Below are 19,300 nucleotides of genomic sequence, written 5' to 3' on the forward strand. Positions count from 1 at the left end.
TGCTCCAGCATAAGAAAACCTTTTATTTTAAATATTTTGGAGAGTGCCTTCATAACAGTATAAATTAGTGCCTGGGAGCCAGGTGCTGTCGTCTCAGGGCCCTGCCTCCCCCACTCGCTTCTTGGTGATCTTGATGGGCCCTGTCTTCCCAGACCCTGTGGAGGTGAAGAGTTAGAGACCCCTGCCTCCTGATCCGTGGAGCTCTTGGCCTCATGCCTGTGGGCTGAGCAGGCCCGCTAGGGTTTGAGGTAGGGCAGGCTCTGAGGCCCCTGGGTTCTTGCCAGATGCTGGCAAGCAGGCAGTTGTTTTTCTTTTCTGGTTCGTGGTAGGAGAGGGTGTCAGACCTGTGTGCTGAAGCCTGAGGGATTCTGCTTCTGCCAGCGCCACAGATCCTCACCTGTGATAGGGTGAGAGGCCTGTGGTCAGGATCCACACTGGAATGCAGGGCCGCCGCCACCTCAGGGCACATCCAGACCCAGCCAGCCCCCCTGGCCCCTGGCTGTCTCCCAAGGATCAGGCTAGCACTCACACATCCTGTCCAGCCCTAAGGCTGCTGTCCAGCCCAGCTCCTGGAGGGCCAGGTTCGGGTTGGCATAACAGGCAGCCACGTCACCTTCCCGCCGTGCCACCACCTTGTATGGGATCTGCAAGAGAGGGGACAGTTGTCGTCTAGCTGAGCAAGCCGTGGCCTCACCTAGCCAGCTTCTGACTGGACCCTCAAGGAATGAAGACCAGGGCCGGATCTCTTGCAGGCACACGGCGCTAAGGCAGGCTCAATAGAGGTGGCAGTGCCCATCAGGTAGGCTAGTGGGAGGGGCTGGGTCTACTGCTGGGAGTCAGGGGGGTGGCGCAGGGTAGATGCCCACCTTCCTCCCGGAGGCCTTCTCCATGGCCCGGACCATCTGCAGCACCGAATAGCCCGTGCCTGTTCCCAGGTTGTAGATCTGCCCAGGAGAGAACAGGTACTGTGGAAGGGGCTGGCGTAACCACCCCTCTGGGCCCCACTTGCCCGGAACTCCACCTCCCCTCCCTTGCTTCTCCTTTCTCTCCCTACCCGGCAGCCACACTGATCTTTCAGTTTCCTCAGGGCCGCGATGTGGCCCTTGGCCAGGTCCACCACGTGGATGTAATCCCGGACGCCTGCAGAGGAGTTGGTTGGGTGGGAGGGCTCAGTATTGTCTGCCCCCTCAGTCTCCCTCATGGCTCCCACTCCTGGATCCTCATCCTGGGCTCACCTGTGCCATCCTCTGTGTCATAGTCATTGCCAAAGACATTCAGTGCCTCCCGTCGCCCAATCGCCACCTGGAGTGGGGGTCAGGTCAGCTCTTCCCAGGCCCTCAGCACCAGCTCTACCCCTAAAACCTAGGGCAACCCCCCTCCCTCCTCTCCTTCCTTACCTGGGACACATAGGGCATGAGGTTGTTGGGGACGCCCTGGGGATCTTCACCAATGCGGCCCGAGGCATGGGCGCCCGTGGGGTTGAAGTAGCGCAGCAGCACTGCGTTCCAGGTCTGTGGGACACAGGTCAGAGGGTGGGGTGAAGGTGCAGGCTGTGTCCCAACTCAATCCAGAGCCCTGTACCTCTCGCCTCCCATGCCTGTTCTCTATCCCTAGAAAGGGGCTGGGGGATTGGGTCCTCCCCCAGGTGCTGTGACCTTGGGCAGTCGCTGCTGCTTCCTGAGCCTTGCTTCTTGAGCCTTGCTTCCTTGGTGGGAGTTGCCTTGGATCCCATCCTCAGGCTCATGGGGGCAGAGCCTGGGCTGGGTTCCCTCACCTTGTCTGCCTGGCACAGGTCCCGGATCATTTCCTCGATGAAGAACTTGGATTTGCCGTACGGGTTGGTACAGCCACCCGTGGGGTGGGCCTCGTCCAGGGGCAGGTACTGGGGGTTCCCATACACAGTGGCTGAGCTGCTGAATACCAGGCTCTTCACCCCGTGGGTTCTCATGATCTGGCCGTGAGGGGGACTTGTCAGTGGCCTCTGCCTCCCATGTTACTCCCGGCCCCTTACTCCTTCACAGGTGGGTGGGGCCAAGGTACGGGCACTCCCACTCACAGATGGGGAGACCAAGGCTGAGAGGTGAAGAAAGACGTGTCCAAGGTGATTCAGTTTTGGGCCCTGCCTGACTCGAGCCCCCCGACTCACCGTGTTTGGCACTGCCTGCCCGGAGAGGGGCCCTCCCAGTGTCTGTGTGCTCGCCCCACATCTCACCTCCAGCAGCTGGATGGTTCCTGTCAGGTTAACTCTGTAATAGTCCAGAGGCTTCTGCACTGACTCGCCCACAGCCTTGAGCCCCGCAAAGTGGATGACTGCCGTAAAGCTGTGCTGCAGGCACAGAGCCAGGGTCAGACGCTGCTTTACAGGCCCCGGCCCGTGGCAGTGCCCTCTGCCTGCCTGCCTGCAAGCCCCCCACCTTCTTGAAGAGACGTTCCAGGGCTGCCTGGTCCAAGATGTCCATCTCCTCAAACTCCAAAGGGCGGCCTGCCAGCTCCTGAACCCGCTGCAGGCTCTCAGGCATGGAGCCCCCTCCTGGTTGGGCACACGGAGGCCATCAAAATCAGAGGAGATGGGGTCCTGGGGACTAGCCAGATACACATCCCCTGGAGGTGGAACCCAGGGTTTTCCTTCCGTCCCCTCTAGAAGCCCCAGCCCCACACGCGTGCACTCACCACGGATGGCATTATGGAAGTTGTCGATGACCACAGGCAAATAGCCCGCCTCCAGAAGCTCCAACACTGTGTGGCTGCCAATGTAGCCAGCCCCGCCCGTTACCAGCACCTTCTCTGCCATTGCACCTGGCCCAGGACACAGAGTCTCAGAGGTGGCTTGCACTGGCCACTCGGGGCCTCCTTCCAACGGAAGTCTGGCCTCGGAGGGAGGCAGTGGTGTGTCCCAGTTGATAGGGTGGTTCTGGAATCAGCCCTGGTCTGAGTTTAGATACCATCACTTTCTGGCCTTAGAGATCACTTACCTTCTCTTTGCCTCAGTTTCCATCTTTATAACATGGAACTTATTATACAAATGCCATATGATAGTGTAAGAATTAAATGAGATGATTTTAAAGGCCTGTTGCATGGTGTAGGTGGGGAGACCCACACAGGTGCCGTATTTTCTAGACCCAACTGGCCCTGGGTTGGGAAGATGGAATCTAAGGCTCCACACTTCTTCCCCAAGGTGTCTGGGAACTGAACAGTTCTGGGCAGGAGCCCATATGGCAGCAGTACTTGAACTCCAAGAGCCCAGGAAGGGATGCTGCCTGCTCAGCCTCAGGCCTTCCCAGTCCTTCTGCCATCAGTAGGTATAAACTGGCTCCTGGGCTCCAGCTATACACAAACCCCATGCCTTACTCTCCGCCAGGGTCAAATGGGAGGCAGCAGGAAACTTACCAGCCAGCCTCAGGGTGGGGTCCTTTGCCAGGCAGGCTGAGCCCAGCTCTGGGGCTGCAGCACTGCTTTCCTGGTATTGGCCCCACCCCACCCCAGGTCAGCCTGGCTGGCTAAGCCTCTGCCCCTGCCTGGGCCAGCCGGAGCACTCGCGGTTTGGAGCTAAGGATCCCGCCCAACTCTAGGCAGCACTGAGCTGGCCAGTGTAGACGTGGCCCTGGCGCCTACTCCACTGCCAGGTGTGCACCCCGCCTTGAACAAACTCCACGGGCAGAGGGGGCGGAGGGGGTGGAAAGCCCCAAACACTGAGGTCTTTCATTCGGGGCGGCCCTGCTCGAAGTTGCCTTCCTCCAGGCTGCCTAAATTGCCTCCAGGGTTCATCCAGCCCCAACCAACTTGGCGGAGCACCCTCGGTGTACCAGGCACTTTTGCATTATTTTCCTGAATTCTCCCAGTATCCTGAAGAGGCAGGTATTACCACTGGCACTTTACAGACCGGAATACTAAAGTCAGACTAAAGTAATTTGCCTGCGGTCACACAGCTAGTGATAGTTGGGCTGGAATCAGGATCTCCAAGGCTCCCAGGCCAGCCCCTGACCCAAGCAGTTCGCCCTTCCCCCAACTGCTTCCCGCTGGACTCTGCTCCGGATGTCAAAGTCTCCCCTACCCCCATCCCGCTGAGGTCCACGCACTGTGAGGATGTCCAGAAAGTGGTCGAAGAGGGTGCCCTGGGAGGCAGAAAGGTTGGTGAAGCGAACCCGCCCCGGGCCCGCGGGGCGACCCAGGTCAGCTGTCGCTTCCTCGGTTTTCCCAATCTGCATAATGGGTGGGAGGGGGCGCTATCTTGGGTCACGGCTAGGAGGGGGCCACGCAAGGCGTCCCCAGACTGGGAATGAATGACCCTGGGCCACTGGAGTGGCAGCTGGAGCGGCCTGCCCTGACGATACTCAGCCCAGAACACAACCCGGCCCCCAAAACTCTCGCTCGCTCCCAGTAGACCACCCGGCCCCTCTCGAGCCCACCCGCCCGGCCCCACATTCCCTTCCCGAACCTGCTCGGGACTGCGCGTCCCACGCCGCCTCTAGCGTTGCCGCCTCCGGTCCCTTTAAGAGCTGACGGCCCACATGGTCCCGCCCTCTCACGCCCGCGAAGACCCAGGGAGACGGCAGTACGGTGCGCCGGGAGGACAAAAGGAGCTGGGGATCAAAGGCGCCTGCGCAGTGCGCCCCTACAAGGGCCCGCAGTGGGCAGCAGTCCAGTGCCAAGGTGGCCCGTGGAAGAAAAGCGCAGCCAGACTCGGGCCTCAAAGCCGTGCTGCAGAGGTCCGCTCCCGAGGAGGGTGTTCCGGGTTTCCACGCCCTGATCCGATCGAGAGCTCATTCCGACCCCTGGAAGCAGGTGGAGGGCAGCGCGCCGGGAGATGGGGCTCCTATCTCACCTGCAGGTTTTCCAAGCTTTTTGTATCTGCTAAACCCTTTCTTCAGGGTGAGCCTTGTATGAACGCACAACCGCGTGGGACTAGGGCAATAAGGGGCGGCGCTGCCTTAGAAGCGGCAGGTGCTGGGAAGTCTAGCTCGAAAACCCCTCACACGGAACAGAGAATGGTTTGTCTGCACCCTGCCTACCATAGTGGATTAGAAAATGGTCATGTTTGTTTAAAATAAAGGTATAGCTAGAGAATAATATGTATAAAGGCATGTCATACTGTGTGATGGAACCAGAGCCATAGGTGTTTCCCAAAACCTGGAGTGCACAAGGACAACCGAGGGCTGGCAGAGCCTGACATACAAAGGCCAAGCACACCCGCTCTAGTCCAGACCCAGAGGAGCAGATGGCCCCTGCTGCCTGCCACAGGGCCTGTGCGACTGCCCTGGCCAGAGCCAAGGGCCTCAGAAGCAGTCCTTCCAGGGCATTCTGGCCAGCCCCCAGCAAGCCCAAAGCCACCAGGTTCCGGTCACTGTAAATGTGGGGGTCAGGTGGGGAAACGGAGAATAATCCAGAGATGAATAGTCTGTGTTTACCTCTGAGTGCAAATGAAGACGTTTTATTCCCCCACTCTCAAATATACACACATCTGCAGGGTCCTGGAATGGTTCAGCATCATTAAACCTTTAATTACACAGCTGTTTTCAAAAATCATGTTTGGAGTGATTTTCCAGAGAGACTAGAGTTGGCAGGTGGCCAATGCAGAACTGAGCCCTCACCCTTTCAGCCAGCTTAGGGAAAAACCCCTCCATGCCCTTCTGCCCTCTGAAGTCAGAGAGCAATGGCACCAAGGCCATAGCTGGGTTGAGCGGTATAGTCGGTCACCTGTCAGATTTCATCCAGAGGTAAGACCTGAGGATAAACCCAAGCCAGGGAACTAGGTTCCCAAGTGGCCCCAGGTATTCAACTCCTGGGCTGTTGGGTCCATGGTGAAGGGAGGCCCCCAAACCCCCAACCTCTTATTCCTACTCAGATCTGGCAGGGAAGGCTTGAGGCCAAGCAACTGCTGTGTGCAGGGCTGGTGGTGAGATGCCCGTTCCTGTCCATTTCAATCCCATTTCCACGAGCCCATCAGTGAATCACCCAGACGTGCCCCCAGCCTGCGCAGTCCCCGAGCTTTGGGTGGGCAAGGGGCTCACAGTTTACAGGTAGCCTGAGCCACCTTGGAACTGGTTTTTCTGTTAAGGGCTTGACAGATAAAGATTCCAGCTTCCAGGAGCTTCTGGAGGTTCACACCCTTTGAAAACCAAGGAGGATGAAGTAAGTCATGATACGCCCCCCACACCTGGGAAACAGCACACTGACAGACAGCTGGGGTACTGAAAGAGTAAGGGTGAAGACCAGGGCTCGTTCCTGTGACGATGGGACACCAGCTAGCTGTCTTTGAGGCTGTGTCCTTCTGGCACCTTCTGGCACCTCTGACTCCCCTGACTCCCCTGGTACAGGATGCCTCAGCCTGTGTAATGGTTAGTAGTGCCCCCACCGGAACAGGGATCCCCTCAGTCTTGCTCAGTGCTCCATCTCCAGGGCCTGGCCCACAGCGGCCAAAAACGGCACACCGCAGTGATGAACTGTGAGGCAGAGGGAGCGCAAGCACCAACTGGAAGGGCCGCTCTGAAACCCGCTGCTCAACAACAGCTCCTGTTTACTCCGGTGCACTATGTACTTGGCTCCGGGCTAAGCATTCTATATTTCCCTAGTTCGTCCTCATACCGGCCCTACAAGAGAGGTATTGTTATTATCCCGTTTCTTAGGCCCTGAGAGGAAAAGTATTTTGTCAGGTCACACAGCCTGTGAGTGGCAGAACTAGGTTTTAAGCCCAGTGACTTCTGAGCCTAAAGCACAGGCGCTGTGCTTTCAATCAACACTGAGTGCCCCTGCTGACTCTGAGTGCGCTGGGGGCCATCTCCTCCCGCTGCCCTCATTCGACAGGGAACAGAAGTCTAGAGAGGTCTAACTCATGTCAGGTTACGCACCTGACCCCTTTTGGGGTGCTCCCCTTACAACCTGGTGCCTCTCTAAACTAAAGTGGTGAACTCGCACGGAGAGCCTGGCCTTCTCAAGGCCTCCATCACCCACACTCCGCTCTCTCAAAAACACCCAATAATCCCCTGGCACCCTTCCCCTATTAACTGCTCCCATCACCCCCCCCACCCCCGAAATAACAATAACCCTAAATGAACCCATCAGCTTCTGTTCTCTGGCTTTAGGCAGAGCGCTGGTTAGTTCAGAGCTGTCAGGACGGGGGGACAGACAGGCTTACCGTGTGAATGCCCAAGCCTGCCAGCATGTAGACCAGGTCCTCGGTGGCCAAGTTTCCCGATGCCCCCTGTGCATAGGGACAGCCTCCAAGTCCTGCCACGGAAGAGTCCACGATGCTCACTCCCATCTGGAAACATTAGGATGGTGAGACACGGCTCTTACTGTGGGGACCAGAGCCTACAAAGCTGGTCCTTAGAAACCTCCCAGTTGTCTGCTGCCTGAAATGCCACGGCCAGTCATTCATTCCTTGGGTTTGTGATTCTGTTAAAGTGAAAACCCCACTGAAAGAGTTTCTCTTTAGCTCTGGGAGCAGCGTGAGTCTTCCGGCATACACTGCTTGCTCTGCAGGAATATGCTCCCTCAGGTCCTGTAATGGTTTCAAGGCTCCTTCTCACCCTGAAGGTCTCGGCCTGAAGGCCACCTCCTCAGAGGCCCTTCCTGATCACTGACCTAAAGTAAGCCCCGCCCACTGTTGAGATTTCAGATCCCTGTTGTTTACTGTGGTTCAGTTATGCACACCCTCTCCCCCAAGGCTGCTGTCTAACCCCGGGGACCTAGCCATTTCCCTAGGTCGGTCACCTCCTACTCTCCTGGATGGTTGGTATTTGGTGTTTTTTTTTATGTTTGACCTTCCCATCTCTCCTTAGACCTCTAATAGACTTCACCCTTGACAACCACAACTCTCAGAAAATAGACCCAGAAAGTAATCACCTAAGACATAAGCCTCCAGGAGATAACTTGAGTGGAAAAAAAAAAAGTGGCCCAAGATTGCTCTATAACCTGAAGACGACAGGCTGGAATCAGACTAACGCTACAGGAAGGCAGCCTGTGGCGACACTGAGAACTTCCCTTCTGCGGGGCAGCCAGCCCAGGAGAAGCGAACCTCAAGGGGAGCCCGATCTCAGGTCTCAGTCCAATCTCCTGAAGCAGTAGTAAAGGCTCACCCTCTGAGTGACCGCTGCCTGTGCCCACTGCCTGGCCCGGCCTGCTGCTCCGCACAGAGGCGTGTTTGCACGCTCCCTACCCAGCATGCTGCCCCAGGGCCAGGGCCCACGAGTCCTCCCCGAGCCCTGCCTCGGCCTTGCAGGGCAGTGCTCCAAGCCACCTTTCTGCTTCCCCTGCTCAACTGCTGAACTTCTCCATGTCCTTCAAGACTCACTCAGGCATATTCTGGCAAAACCTCTCTACCCTCCCAGCTGGGATGGGCACCTCCCTCAGCCCTGTGCTTCCTCCCTTCGTGGCATCTGTCATAACGCATTAGGATTATCACCTAAATCCTCCACTGTTGCCCCTAACACACAGATGTAAGAACTTCTGGGGCAGGGTCACGTGTCTGTGTCCAACATGAGAATGGACACGTGCCTTTCTCCTAGGACTTGCCCGGATTACCTGCAGGGCCATCAAGGTGTTGGCCAGGGCCTGGCCGTAGGTGTCGTGACAGTGGACAGCAAGGGCAGCCACCGGCACCTCGTGCATGACAGCAGACAGCATCTCCTTCATGACCCCAGGCGTGCCCACGCCGATGGTGTCCCCCAGGGAGATCTCGTAGCAGCCCATTGCGTACATCTTCTTACTGACCTGGGAAAACAAACAGGTGCTTGGAGGCCACAGGCTCCCAAGCCAAGTGGCCTAGAGCTCCGAAGCAGGGGTCCGTGGCCTGTGCAGAACACCTCCATGACCGGGCACTACACGGATCAGATGGCTGGCTCCTTACAGCTTTGAGTGGGATCAGTCCCCACGCTCCTCAGGAGACTGGGGCATAGGGAGCTGCCCAGGGCAGACCCTGGGGCTGCAACCCTGGCTTTCCTCCCACCCGAGTCTCCACTTCCACACAGGGGGTCAGACCCAGGTGTTAGAAACAGTAAAACAGACCCCTTCCTTATAGCTTTATCCTTGATCTGTGAAATCGTGGGTCTGAAGTGCTAGCTTTATATTTTTGACAGAAGTAAAAAGTATTTAAATTTTTAGAAGCCCATTGGCAGACCCCTAAAATCACTGCAAAACCAGAGTGTATGTGCTCGACCCAGGGAGATGCTTCTGTACACTGTGCTGCTAAGGGAGGATGCGCCGGGGCCAGGGAGCTAGATGGCACTCAGCAAGGGTCTGCAGATAAGGGAAATGGTGAGAGCAGTGACTGGCACCCAGCAGCTTGCGGGTGCGGAGGGTGCAGCTGAAGGAGCAGCTCTGGAGTGACATGAAGCTGCATTAAAATCCCAGTTCTGCTGCTCACTAGCTGTGGGGCCTTGGCAAGGGACTTGACTTTTCTGAGCTTCAGTTTCTGCTTCTAAAACGACGAAGAGCCTTTGAAGGGCTATGGCGACAATGGGAGGCCAAGACCTAGAGTGTAGAGCTCCCTTTCCATCTGCAGATGCGACTGTTTCTGCTCCGCGTTTTTGCATGCTATAGTGATGTTGAGGGAAGGGCAAGCGGGCTCTGGAGGTGAACAAGATGGGGGTTGAGACCTGGTCGCACCATGGGCAACCTGCGTGGCAACTGAGTCAGTCTCGGTTTCCTCAGCTGGAAAATGGGCTAACAACAATAACGCTGAACTTGCAGGCTGGTTTTGAGGACTAAATGCCATGAACTCTTGTGTTGCTGAAACTCAGTTCCTGCTCTATGCTCTTCTCAGACCTGGCTGTTGCTCAGAGGGTGTCCCGTAGCCTCTCTGACCACAAGGGACCACAGGGACTCTTGGGTGAGGAGCCTCTGCACAAAGGATTATTGCCTCAATTATCATCTGCCCACTGACCAGACTGGAAACTCCAGAGGAAGCACTCATCCTGGGATGGAGGGCTGGGGCGTGAACGAAGGAAATCAGTGACCCACCAGGACAGGGCGGCGAGGGGAACCTCTGCATGCAGGGGCAGGCAAGGCAGCCAGCCCTCGCAAAAGCCCCGCCCTGGCGCTCACACACACCTCAGCTACTTTGGCCGGGGAGATCTTCCCTTCATAGGGGCATCCAAGCACACAGGAGACGTACCTGTGGGAAGACAGGGCGAGGAATGGCGTCAGTGCCCCTGAGTTTTGGCCAGCAGACTGAGGCAAGGGGGTCTGTTTGACACACATCCCTGGTTAGCCCACAATCAAAACCTGAGTTGCGCAGGAGGCCAAGCACCTGGGTGAAAGGCTAATTCAGTGACACAGAGCCAGAATGAAGGTAGTGCCGCATAGCGCCGGGAGGGGGCAGTGGAGAGCCACGGCAAGTAAGGGGACTAACAGGCCTGTAGTTCAGGGAGCTGGAGCTGGAGAGGGTAACATGAGCAAGTGCCTGAGCTGTACAGAGGTGGAGTAAGGCAGAACGCAGGCCAGGGTAGCTGGGGCCCATTCTTACAGGAGGGGACCAGGGACCCATGAAACCAAAGGCAGGACTAAGAGATGGGCTGGCCTGTTGTGGTGAGCTGTCAGAGGATTCAGTTGCTTATTTATCCAACTGATACTTACGGAGTTGGCCACTAAGGCCAGGCACTAGGGGAGCTCCGTGAGCAAGGCTGACATGTCCCCCCACCACAGTGCTTATTTCCAATTAGGAGATAGCTGATTAAAGGGCAATCAGATGAGTCAAGGAGATAGCCTCAGAAGGTGATGTGCTATGAAGAAAAGGCCAGGGAATGTGACAGGCGCAACCAGAGGAGGCCAAGAGTGGCTGAGGTGGCCCAGGAAGAGCTCTGAAAAGACAGACGCTGCAGCTGAGAGAGGGGGACAGCCACAGGAAGAGCCTTTGGGCAGAGAAGAGCCAGTGCAGAGGCCCGGAGTTGGAAGGGTGGGTGTGTTCTAGACAGAGAACAAAGGCTGGTACAGCTGAGGCACGGAGAGCAAGGGGCAAAGAAGTACGACCTGAGGCCGGAGAGGCAGGCATGGGCCTCATCACAGGGTCCTGCGAGCTACGGTAAGGAGTTTGGATCTCGGCAGTAGGGGGCCTCTATTCCCACCCACACCACTGGAGCCGAGGCTCCACTCAAACCTTTCAGAGTCTAGCAAACTATTCTGCACATAATAAACGGCTGCTGGTTAAATAACTTCAGCCTTAAAGATCTCAGTATACTTTCCCATTTTAATTCTCCCTCTTATTTTCCAGTTGTTGCTGAGCAAGGGAAAGTTAGGAGACCAGGCTTGGGAGTCAGGCAGACCTGACAAGCCCCTGCTTCCCCATCCATCCGTCCAACCATCCATCCGTCTGCCTGCCCATCAGATCCTGGACACCTACTGTGTGCTGGGCCTTGAGCTGGCAGAGAGGTACACCAGGAACTGAGGGAGATGTGGGCCTGGTCTAGTGGGGGTGGGAGGCAAGGGACAATTTACCAAGCAGTTGACTGCTAAGTTAGAGGATATGTAATGGACTAAGGGCGGCCAGGTGTGTGGGGGGGGTGCTAACTCCAGCTGAGGGACAGAGAAAGCTTCTTGGAGAAACTGGCAGCCATGAGGGGACTGAAGGACGAACAGTGGTTAGTCCTGACAAGTAGGATGTAGGGGGAAGCGAGTTCTGAGTCTTTGGAAAGCAGGTGCAGAGGCCCAGAGGCAAGAGAGAGGGGGCCACGTGACAAATGGAAGGAAGTCACAGGGGGGCTGGAAGGGAGCAGTGACCACTGAGGCTGCATGGAGAGCAGGGCCTGAATCACGCAGGGCCTTGTGACCCATGTGGAAAAGTCTGGAGTGGGGAAGTCACCGTAAGCTTCTTAAACAGGGGTGATGTGGTCAGATGTGCGCCTCTGAAAGCACTCGGCTGCAATCTGGATGACTGTGTGACCTTACAGCGGACGCTTCACCCTTCTGAGTCTTGGTCTTGCTGTCTGTACATGGGGCTCCTCCCCTCCTTGCTGGCTGGTTGTGAAGCCACGTATGATGATCCCTGGCACTACTGCTATTAACGATGGCTTAAGAGGCCCAGGGGATTCTTCTGGGACATGTGAAGAGCTGGTAGTGGAGCCGAGAGTAAAGCGACCTCCAGAAACCCTGCCTAATGTCCTGTCCTGCTAAGATTTCCTTTGGTGAACCGACCCCAAAGTCAGGTCTGGAGAAAGCACTTGCTAGCATTTCTTCTGACCACGTTTACTTGGGAAAAGCAGTCTGGAGCTTAGGCTGCCTGTCCCCAGGATTAGGAGTTTGTGGGGGAGGGTCACTGGGCCAGTTAGGGACTGGTCCAGAATGGTACCAGGGATGGGACAGGCAGCACCGATGCGGTCTGACTCACCCCCGCACAGGGATACCGGCTGCCCGGGCTGCCTTCAAGACCTGGTCAAACCGCTGGAAACTTTCATCTATGGAGCAGTTGACGTTCTTCCTGGTGAAGAGCTCGGAGGCAGCTCCAAAGATGCTCACCTCCTTGGCTCCAGCAGCCACCTGCCAACAGCCAGAGGAACTCCTTTGAGCCTCTGGCTCCTCGAGGAATACCAGAACGGCAACACCCCTGGTTGCACAGCCAATTCTAGGATCTGGGAATGTTGTGGGTTGAACTGTGTCCCCCCCCGGAAAAAGTTATGTTTAAGTCCTAACCCCCAGTACCTCAGGCTGTGTTCTTATTGGAAATAGGGTCACTGTAGATATAATTTATTAAGATGAGGCCACCCTGGTTTCTCTCTAATGTGACTGGTGTCCTTATGAGACAACGGCCACGTGAAGACAGAGTCGCGGAGGGGAGGCTGGTGAAGCTGGAAGCAGAGAATAGAGTGACACACCTACAAGCCAAGGATGTCAACGACTGTTGGCTGGCACCAGGCACCAGGGCAGAAGCATGGCCCAGAGTCACCCCCGGAACACGCAGAAGGCACCAGCCCTGCTGACACCTTGATCTCGGACTTCTGGCCCCCAGACTGAGAGAGGATACATTTTTGTCGTTTGTGGTATTGTGTTATGGCAACCCCAGAAAATTAATACAGTGGATTATATCTCAATGAGAAAGAACCTTGGCCTTCCTCCAGGGACCAATATTGCCACTGCCATCACCCTGGAAGTCGGTCATTCTTTTACTTTTTTTTAAAGATTTTGTTTACTTTTAGAGAGAGGAAGGGAGGGACAAAGAGAGGGAGAGAAACATCAATGTGTGAGAGACACACCAATCAGCCGCCTCTCGCACACCCCTCTAATGGGGACCTGTGGCGTGTGCCCTGACTGGGAATCTAACCAGCGACCTTTTTGGTTTGCAGGCTGGCACTCAGTCCCCTGAGCCACACCAGTCATGGCTTCAGTTGCTCTTAAGAGAAGGCTTTGGCCTAAATTAGCATCAGTATCCCCAATGATGTTCTCATTTAAATTTATAATAAAGTTGACAGATATTAGCAACTCCCGTTGCAATTCTTGAGGAGAGCTTGCTTACGTTTCTTTATAGAGAAACTAGGTAAGAACAAAAGCTACAATTTATTAAGCACTTATCTCCTAAGCAATTTATGTGCATTTTATCTTCTGAAATCCTCGCAACGCTACCCTATCACTAGCCCTACTATACGGGCAGGACCTGAGGCCTGTCGAAATCAGAGAGCTGGGTGTGGCAGGGCCAGCACTGCCCCAGCCTGTCGACTGTCTGTCTGACGGTGCTCCTCACCACTGGAGACAGCCCTTCAGACAGACACCCGGGACAGGGCCTGAGGTCCAGGCAGAAGGCAGGGACCAGGGCCATCAGTCTCACTGCAGGGCCCCCCACCAACAAGCTTACCGCTGCCTGGTAGCCTTTGAAATTTGGGATCAGCACTGGGTAGTTAATGCCAGGAAACTTTTGGATGCCTTTCAAGACTTCGGTGTGGTCAGCCATCTGGGAACCAAAGGAGACATTGCGAAGTCATCGGTAAGGGAAAGCAGAGAGCTCAGGTAGAGAAAACCTTTTTATCACACGATCTCTGTTCCCCAGAACCCTTGGAGAATGAGCTCTTCTGCAGAGCTGTCCCCCCCAGCGCTGTTCCTACTACTGACAGCTGACGGGCCAGAAGGCCCCTGGGTGTGGACAATAGCCCCAATTTCTCCATATGGACAATACTGTTGGCTTTACAAACCAATGACAGCAGTGACAATACTACCAGCCGTTTATGGAGAACACACCGAGAACATGGTCACTGGGCTCGGCTCTGTGCTAGCTAACACTCACCTGTGGGGTCTCAGCAAGGTCGCCAAGCAATTCAGAGGCAGAGCCCAGACTGAATCCAAGCCTCCCACCTGCCAGGTTATTTTATTTTTTATTTTTTATTTTTGCTGCGTCATGCTGCTATGAATCACCTGAGACCCCTGCAAGTCAGAGACCCGGAAACCTATACTCCTGACTTCCAGGACAAATGCAAACCTTTCCGTCCCTCTCTTCTGAAAAACACCTCTCACTGACAGGTGGGGCTCACCTGAGGAACCCACTTGGGAGACACAAAGCTGGTGGCTTCGATAACGGGGAGTCCTGCTTCAGAAAGCATGTCTATCATCCTGATTTTCACTGGAGTAGGTACGATGTTCTGCAATGGAGAAACGAACACCAGAACAGACAGGTCAGCCCAGTTGGGAAGCGAATGGCCTCAGAAAGCAGCGCCTGTTAGTTCAAAGCATCCGCTACAGCAAACACTTCACTGTCTCACTAGTGTGAGTTCACATGTAACCCTCGCCAATAGTTGGGGTACAAGGTTTCTTCAAGCTCTACAGATAACATGGTACATTGGAAGCAGCTTATCATCTGAAAAGGAGCTAATATTTACATGGAAACAATATTTTTCTGCCATATAGGCTTTTTCTTAACTAGATGTTTATTAATTTATGACCCAGTAATAGCAAATTAAGAGCCATATATCATGGCCTGAAAGGGCACATGACTAACCCTCTGGGTCTTATGGATTACACCCTCCTTCTCCATCTCCCAAGCGGCACAGGATCTCCTCACGTGTTCAGCCTAGTGCTTCTCTCCCTCCCCCCCCACATCTAGTTGCTAAGCAGACTCTATGGATTTCTCTTTCTAAATCTAGTATCGTTATCCCAGGTACATTATGACACAGTCTCACCCCACCAGTCCATCCCACAGGAACCCTCCTAAAACAGCTTCCACTATCTCACTCTCCCGCTCAAATGCCTTCCATGGCTCCCTAGTACCTATGGGATCAGGTAAAAAAATCCTAAGAACTTCAAGCCCTTCCATACCCCCCACCACGATTTCTCTTGCACTGCTTTAATGTAATCTGTTACATTACACGAACGATTTTTAAGAGCCCTCCATGTTCCAGGGGTTGTGCTAGGTGCTGGGGGGGACCTCAGGGAGCAGGACAGACATGATTCTGCCCTCCTGGAGCTCACAGTTTATCGTTCCTAGCAAATGCTCAATATTAAAATTAGGCTTGTCATTTTTTAAAAAGCTTTCTTAATGAAAAAAAAAATACATGATTCTGAAACACATGCCAAAAACCAAAAGAAAACCACCCTTAAAACCTCCCTGATATGTAACCTTCTAGATCTGTGAAGTCTAATATGTTAGATACTAGCCATATGTGGTTATATCCATTTTAATCAAAATTACATGAAAATAAAAATTCCTCAGCCGCATTTCAAGTGCTCAATAGCCACGTTTCTGTCTAGTGGCTACCACACGAGACAGCCCAAGTCTAGAACATTCCTATCTTCATAGAAAGTTCTGCTGGACAGCGCTATTCCAATTTTCTGCTATTACCAATGGTCGTGAGAACACCCCCCAAGGCCAAATCTTTGCATATGGCCTTCATGGCTTCCTTAGTTTAGATGATCCCCCGTCCACGGAACTGCTGGATGCAAAGGCACGCCCTCACCGCCGTGCTCCAGTCCCGCAGCACTCCGCAGCCACCCCACGGCCCCGAAATGCATGTGGGGATGCTGCACCCACTGCACCGCCATCTTAGATTGCTAAACTGTCGCAGACACCCACCTGGTCCCCCACCCAGACCTACACTGGGCAGAGCGATCCTGTCTGGCATAGCTCTGTCCATCCCCGCTGCACCTACCACATGGAACTCTCAGGGCTCAAAAAACCTTTTTTTGGTTGATTTCCAGCTTTACCTTTTCATTTTGTAGTCCGTCTCGGGGACCAACTTCCACAATTTTCACCTGCTTTGGGAAAGTACTCAAGGATGAGGTGCTGACCTTTGATTTAAAAGAGAAAACAAAAAGTAACAGGAATGGATCGTCACAACCCCCCAGGGGGTGCACACACACTCACACACAGAGGAGGCAGCAGCAATGTGATCGCAGAGGCAGAGACTGGGGTGACACAGCCCCAGCCACGAAAATACCACACAGCGCCCAGAAGCTGCAAGAGACAAGAGATGGATTCTCTTCTAAAACATTGAGGTCAGCCCAGCGAAAATTACTTTGGACTTCTGACCTCCAGAATTGTGGGAAAGAAAACGAATGTTATTTTAAGGCCCCAAGATTGTTAGAATTCGCTATAGCAGTCATAGGAAACTAATCCAGTGTCCTAGTTGGGAAGGGTTACAAAGAAAATGTTCTTTTTAATGCTCCCCCACCCCCAGCCCAGCACCACCTTTATTTCTGGATGGTGACAACGGCACTTTCAAGGGCTCCATCCCTCCCTGTCTTCTTGACAGTGTGGAAGGAATTAAAGCACTTTGCTTTTCCCTCAGTGACTAATGGGGCTTGCTGTGTTATTACAGTGGTGTTTTACCGTATTTTGTGGGAGTAAATTGTGGAACTCATTATTATAATACTTGAACAAATTTAAACACCTAACTTACGCTCCTCTTTTATTCCTTTCTCTGTGTGTGAACTGTAGATACTACATAATGAAACCAAATAAACTCCATGAAATGTGAAAAAAAAAACCCTTCAGGAGGTCGATCTGAAGAAATGGACCCATCCTCACTAATGCTGAGACCAGAAGCAGTAGTTCTCACCACTTAACTCACATTTGGCCCTGGCCCCCCCATAGCTCAGTTGGTGACAAGGTTGTCCTGATATGCCAAGGTTACAGGTTCCACCGGGTCAGGGCACATACAAGAATCAACCAATAAATACATAAATAAAGGGAACAACAAATCGATGTTTCTCTCTTTCTCCCCCTTCCTCTTTCTAAAAATCAATCAATGCATAAAAATAATAATAATTCACATTTGTTCTCTTTTAGAATTAAAAGCAGAGAGGATATTTCCCTCAGAAACAGGAATAAACAAGAGATTCCTGTTCCCAGTGCAGGCCCATTTCCAACTCCCTTAAGTCCGGACTCATTTCCAACTGCGTAACAGTTGAGCATTTAAACAAAGCGGGGGAAATGACTGTGCTTTTCCCACTGGGAACTGAAGGGGTATTTGTGATTTTTCACTAAGGAAGAGCTTAATAGAGGTTTTACGCTCAATTGGACAGAGAAAGGTGCCAGAGTCACCAGAAAGAGCCTCGAATAGGAAATCAGGACACCTGAGATGGCGTCCCAGGTCTCCACGACCCGGGCAAGTCGCTCCCCCTCTCCGGGCCTGTTTTCCCTATAACCCTCAAGGGATCTGGGGTACACATGAAGACTTCAAGGTCCACCTGACTCGGGACTGCTCCACCTGAGGAACAGCTCTCTGGCTTCGCCGCTCAGAGGAGCCGAACGAGTCAGGCCCCCGACCCCGAGCGTCACGGTGCCTGCACGGCCGCCCCTCGCCGGCCGTGGCACTTACAGCCCTGACGGAAGCCAAGCCCACCAGCCTCTGCCGCAGCGGCCCCCTCACTGTCGCCATCTTGGTCCGGCTGACCCGAGGGAGGGGCCCCGCTGAGTCCCACGTGACTACCCACCTCCGGGTGGGCACGGCCTCGCCTGTGGGGCGGGCCTCTGGAGCAACGTGGTGACGCCTAACGCTGGCTCCGCCCCCAGCCGTTCCTCTGACCTTCTATCGGCTCAGTTCTTGCGTACTCATTATGGGGTGCTTCAGGGCATCGTTTCATTGCCAGAAGTGAGACTCTTGGACCATAAAGAGGATCGGATCAAAAATTAGCCAAAGTTCCTGTCTTCATAGGTTTAGAGTCAGGGAGGTGTGGGAAGACAGATATTAATGTCGATGGGAGAATGGCCAGCCTGTAGAAAAGCCTTACAGGAGTTTCTTTGAGCCAAATTTTGCGGACATGCTCGGAAGCAAAATCTCAACGGATTGAGTAAATGCCCTGGAGAATGGCAGTTCCGCAGCTTGTTTTATACGTTCCAATCAAAGGAGAAGTGCAAGGAGGTTTACATGAAATCTGTTGGTAGATTAAGGAGGCAGGAGGGAGCCGAACAGGAGGAAATCTCTAGGACTCGATGAAATGCTAAACGGAGAGACACTTCGTTTACGTTGGTGGGTACAGGATAGTTAAGAACATGTACAGTACATGGTGATAGTGTGCCCACAATAACAATGGGGGATTCTGTGGACTCGTTCCCTAGTGCCAGAAGTTGTGCCTTGGAGGGGGTCTGGGAAAGCGAATTACTCCGACAATTCAAAGGTGTGTTATCCTAGATACACAAAGAGGATATACAGGCTCACTTAACACACAAACTTACCTTCGTGAAGGAAGGTACTGGCCTATGACAACTCACCAGCATGATCCGCTTTCCTTAGGAATTTCTGTGTTCAGACCATCCTGAATGGTTACTTTCAGTCACCAGTTTGTAAGGCCTGCCACGTGCCCCCTTTCTCCCCCAGCTTGTCAGGGTTAGTATGTGGTCCCCTTTTCGCCCACAACAACCACACAAACGGTGGTATAATTATTACCTTTCACAATAAGATGGAGCATTGCTACTTGCCATGCGCTGTTCTGAGTTCTTTGCACACGTTAACCTACTCTTCACCATCTTCAGGGTTCAAATGCAGGCAGTTGACTCCAGAGAGAGAATCATCCTTTGATTTCACACCTGGAAGAATGAGTGAGCTCTCTCCAGGTAAAGAGGATACAAGAAAAGCTTTTTAGACAGAGAGCATAGCATGTGCAAAGACCCTGAGGCAATGAAATTCAATGCTTAGAGCAGTGTTTTTCAAAATACATGTTGTGGTCATAAGATCAACTTAGTGGATATAAACTTTAAGAAAGAAACAGAAAATATCAGAGTGCGTTGTATAATACTAAGTACTGTTTCACAAAACTTTTGTTTGTTACACATATATAATGTTAACCAGGTTGCAATGTAAAATAAATTTCTTACTGTGGGCAGTACTTAGAAATGTTTGTAAAACATTGTTTTGGAAATATGAAAAGAAGGCCAGAATGATTAGAGAGC

General features: G+C 53.5%; 2 protein-coding genes across 6 annotated transcripts; both read right to left on the reverse strand.

Moving 5' to 3' along the window:
* Nucleotides 1-3: 3 nt before the first annotated feature.
* Nucleotides 4-7,249, reverse strand: GALE (UDP-galactose-4-epimerase). Of its 5 annotated transcripts, none has more exons than XM_045190654.2 (11): nucleotides 7,133-7,249; nucleotides 2,671-2,796; nucleotides 2,415-2,530; nucleotides 2,213-2,326; nucleotides 1,775-1,951; nucleotides 1,398-1,511; nucleotides 1,236-1,302; nucleotides 1,055-1,140; nucleotides 867-944; nucleotides 530-644; nucleotides 4-397 (listed from the first exon to the last, which is right to left on the reverse strand). In XM_045190654.2, the coding sequence occupies exons 2-11, from the start codon at nucleotides 2,789-2,791 to the stop codon at nucleotides 339-341; spliced, it is 1,047 nt and encodes a 348-aa protein (XP_045046589.1). In that variant the 5' UTR covers nucleotides 2,792-2,796; nucleotides 7,133-7,249; the 3' UTR covers nucleotides 4-338. The 5 variants fall into 5 exon arrangements, with proteins under 5 accessions (XP_045046589.1, XP_045046591.1, XP_024410141.1 ...); XM_045190656.2 differs by lacking the exon at nucleotides 7,133-7,249 and adding an exon at nucleotides 4,436-4,550 and having other exon boundaries at nucleotides 2,213-2,321; XM_024554373.3 differs by lacking the exon at nucleotides 7,133-7,249 and adding an exon at nucleotides 4,436-4,549.
* Nucleotides 5,397-17,871, reverse strand: HMGCL (3-hydroxy-3-methylglutaryl-CoA lyase). Its single transcript, XM_024554375.3, has 9 exons — nucleotides 17,730-17,871; nucleotides 16,114-16,197; nucleotides 14,448-14,555; nucleotides 13,778-13,873; nucleotides 12,320-12,468; nucleotides 10,048-10,111; nucleotides 8,521-8,709; nucleotides 7,133-7,258; nucleotides 5,397-6,106 (listed from the first exon to the last, which is right to left on the reverse strand). Exons 1-9 carry the CDS (start codon nucleotides 17,787-17,789, stop codon nucleotides 6,005-6,007), a joined length of 978 nt encoding a protein of 325 aa, XP_024410143.2. The 5' UTR covers nucleotides 17,790-17,871; the 3' UTR covers nucleotides 5,397-6,004.
* Nucleotides 17,872-19,300: the final 1,429 nt, after the last annotated feature.

This window comes from Desmodus rotundus, chromosome 3, assembly GCF_022682495.2.
Source record: "Desmodus rotundus isolate HL8 chromosome 3, HLdesRot8A.1, whole genome shotgun sequence".
Classification (NCBI taxonomy): domain Eukaryota; kingdom Metazoa; phylum Chordata; class Mammalia; order Chiroptera; family Phyllostomidae; genus Desmodus; species Desmodus rotundus.

Bases quoted from the DNA above. Each gene is read 5' to 3' on its own strand.
- GALE (XM_045190654.2), bottom strand. From the start codon at position 2,791: ATGGCAGAGAAGGTGCTGGTAACGGGCGGGGCTGGCTACATTGGCAGC. The intron at 1,952-2,212 runs GTGAGATGTGGG...CCTCACGGCCAG, and splicing joins GAACCATCCAGCTGCTGGAG to ATCATGAGAACCCACGGGGT. The intron at 1,141-1,235 runs GTGAGCCCAGGA...ACTCCTCTGCAG, and splicing joins TGACACAGAGGATGGCACAG to GCGTCCGGGATTACATCCAC.
- HMGCL (XM_024554375.3), bottom strand. From the start codon at position 17,789: ATGGCGACAGTGAGGGGGCCGCTGCGGCAGAGGCTGGTGGGCTTGGCT. The intron at 13,874-14,447 runs GTGAGCCCCACC...TTTGGTTCCCAG, and splicing joins CTCCCAAGTGGGTTCCTCAG to ATGGCTGACCACACCGAAGT. The intron at 6,107-7,132 runs GTAAGCCTGTCT...TGGTTTTCAAAG, and splicing joins CAGGCTTGGGCATTCACACG to GGTGTGAACCTCCAGAAGCT.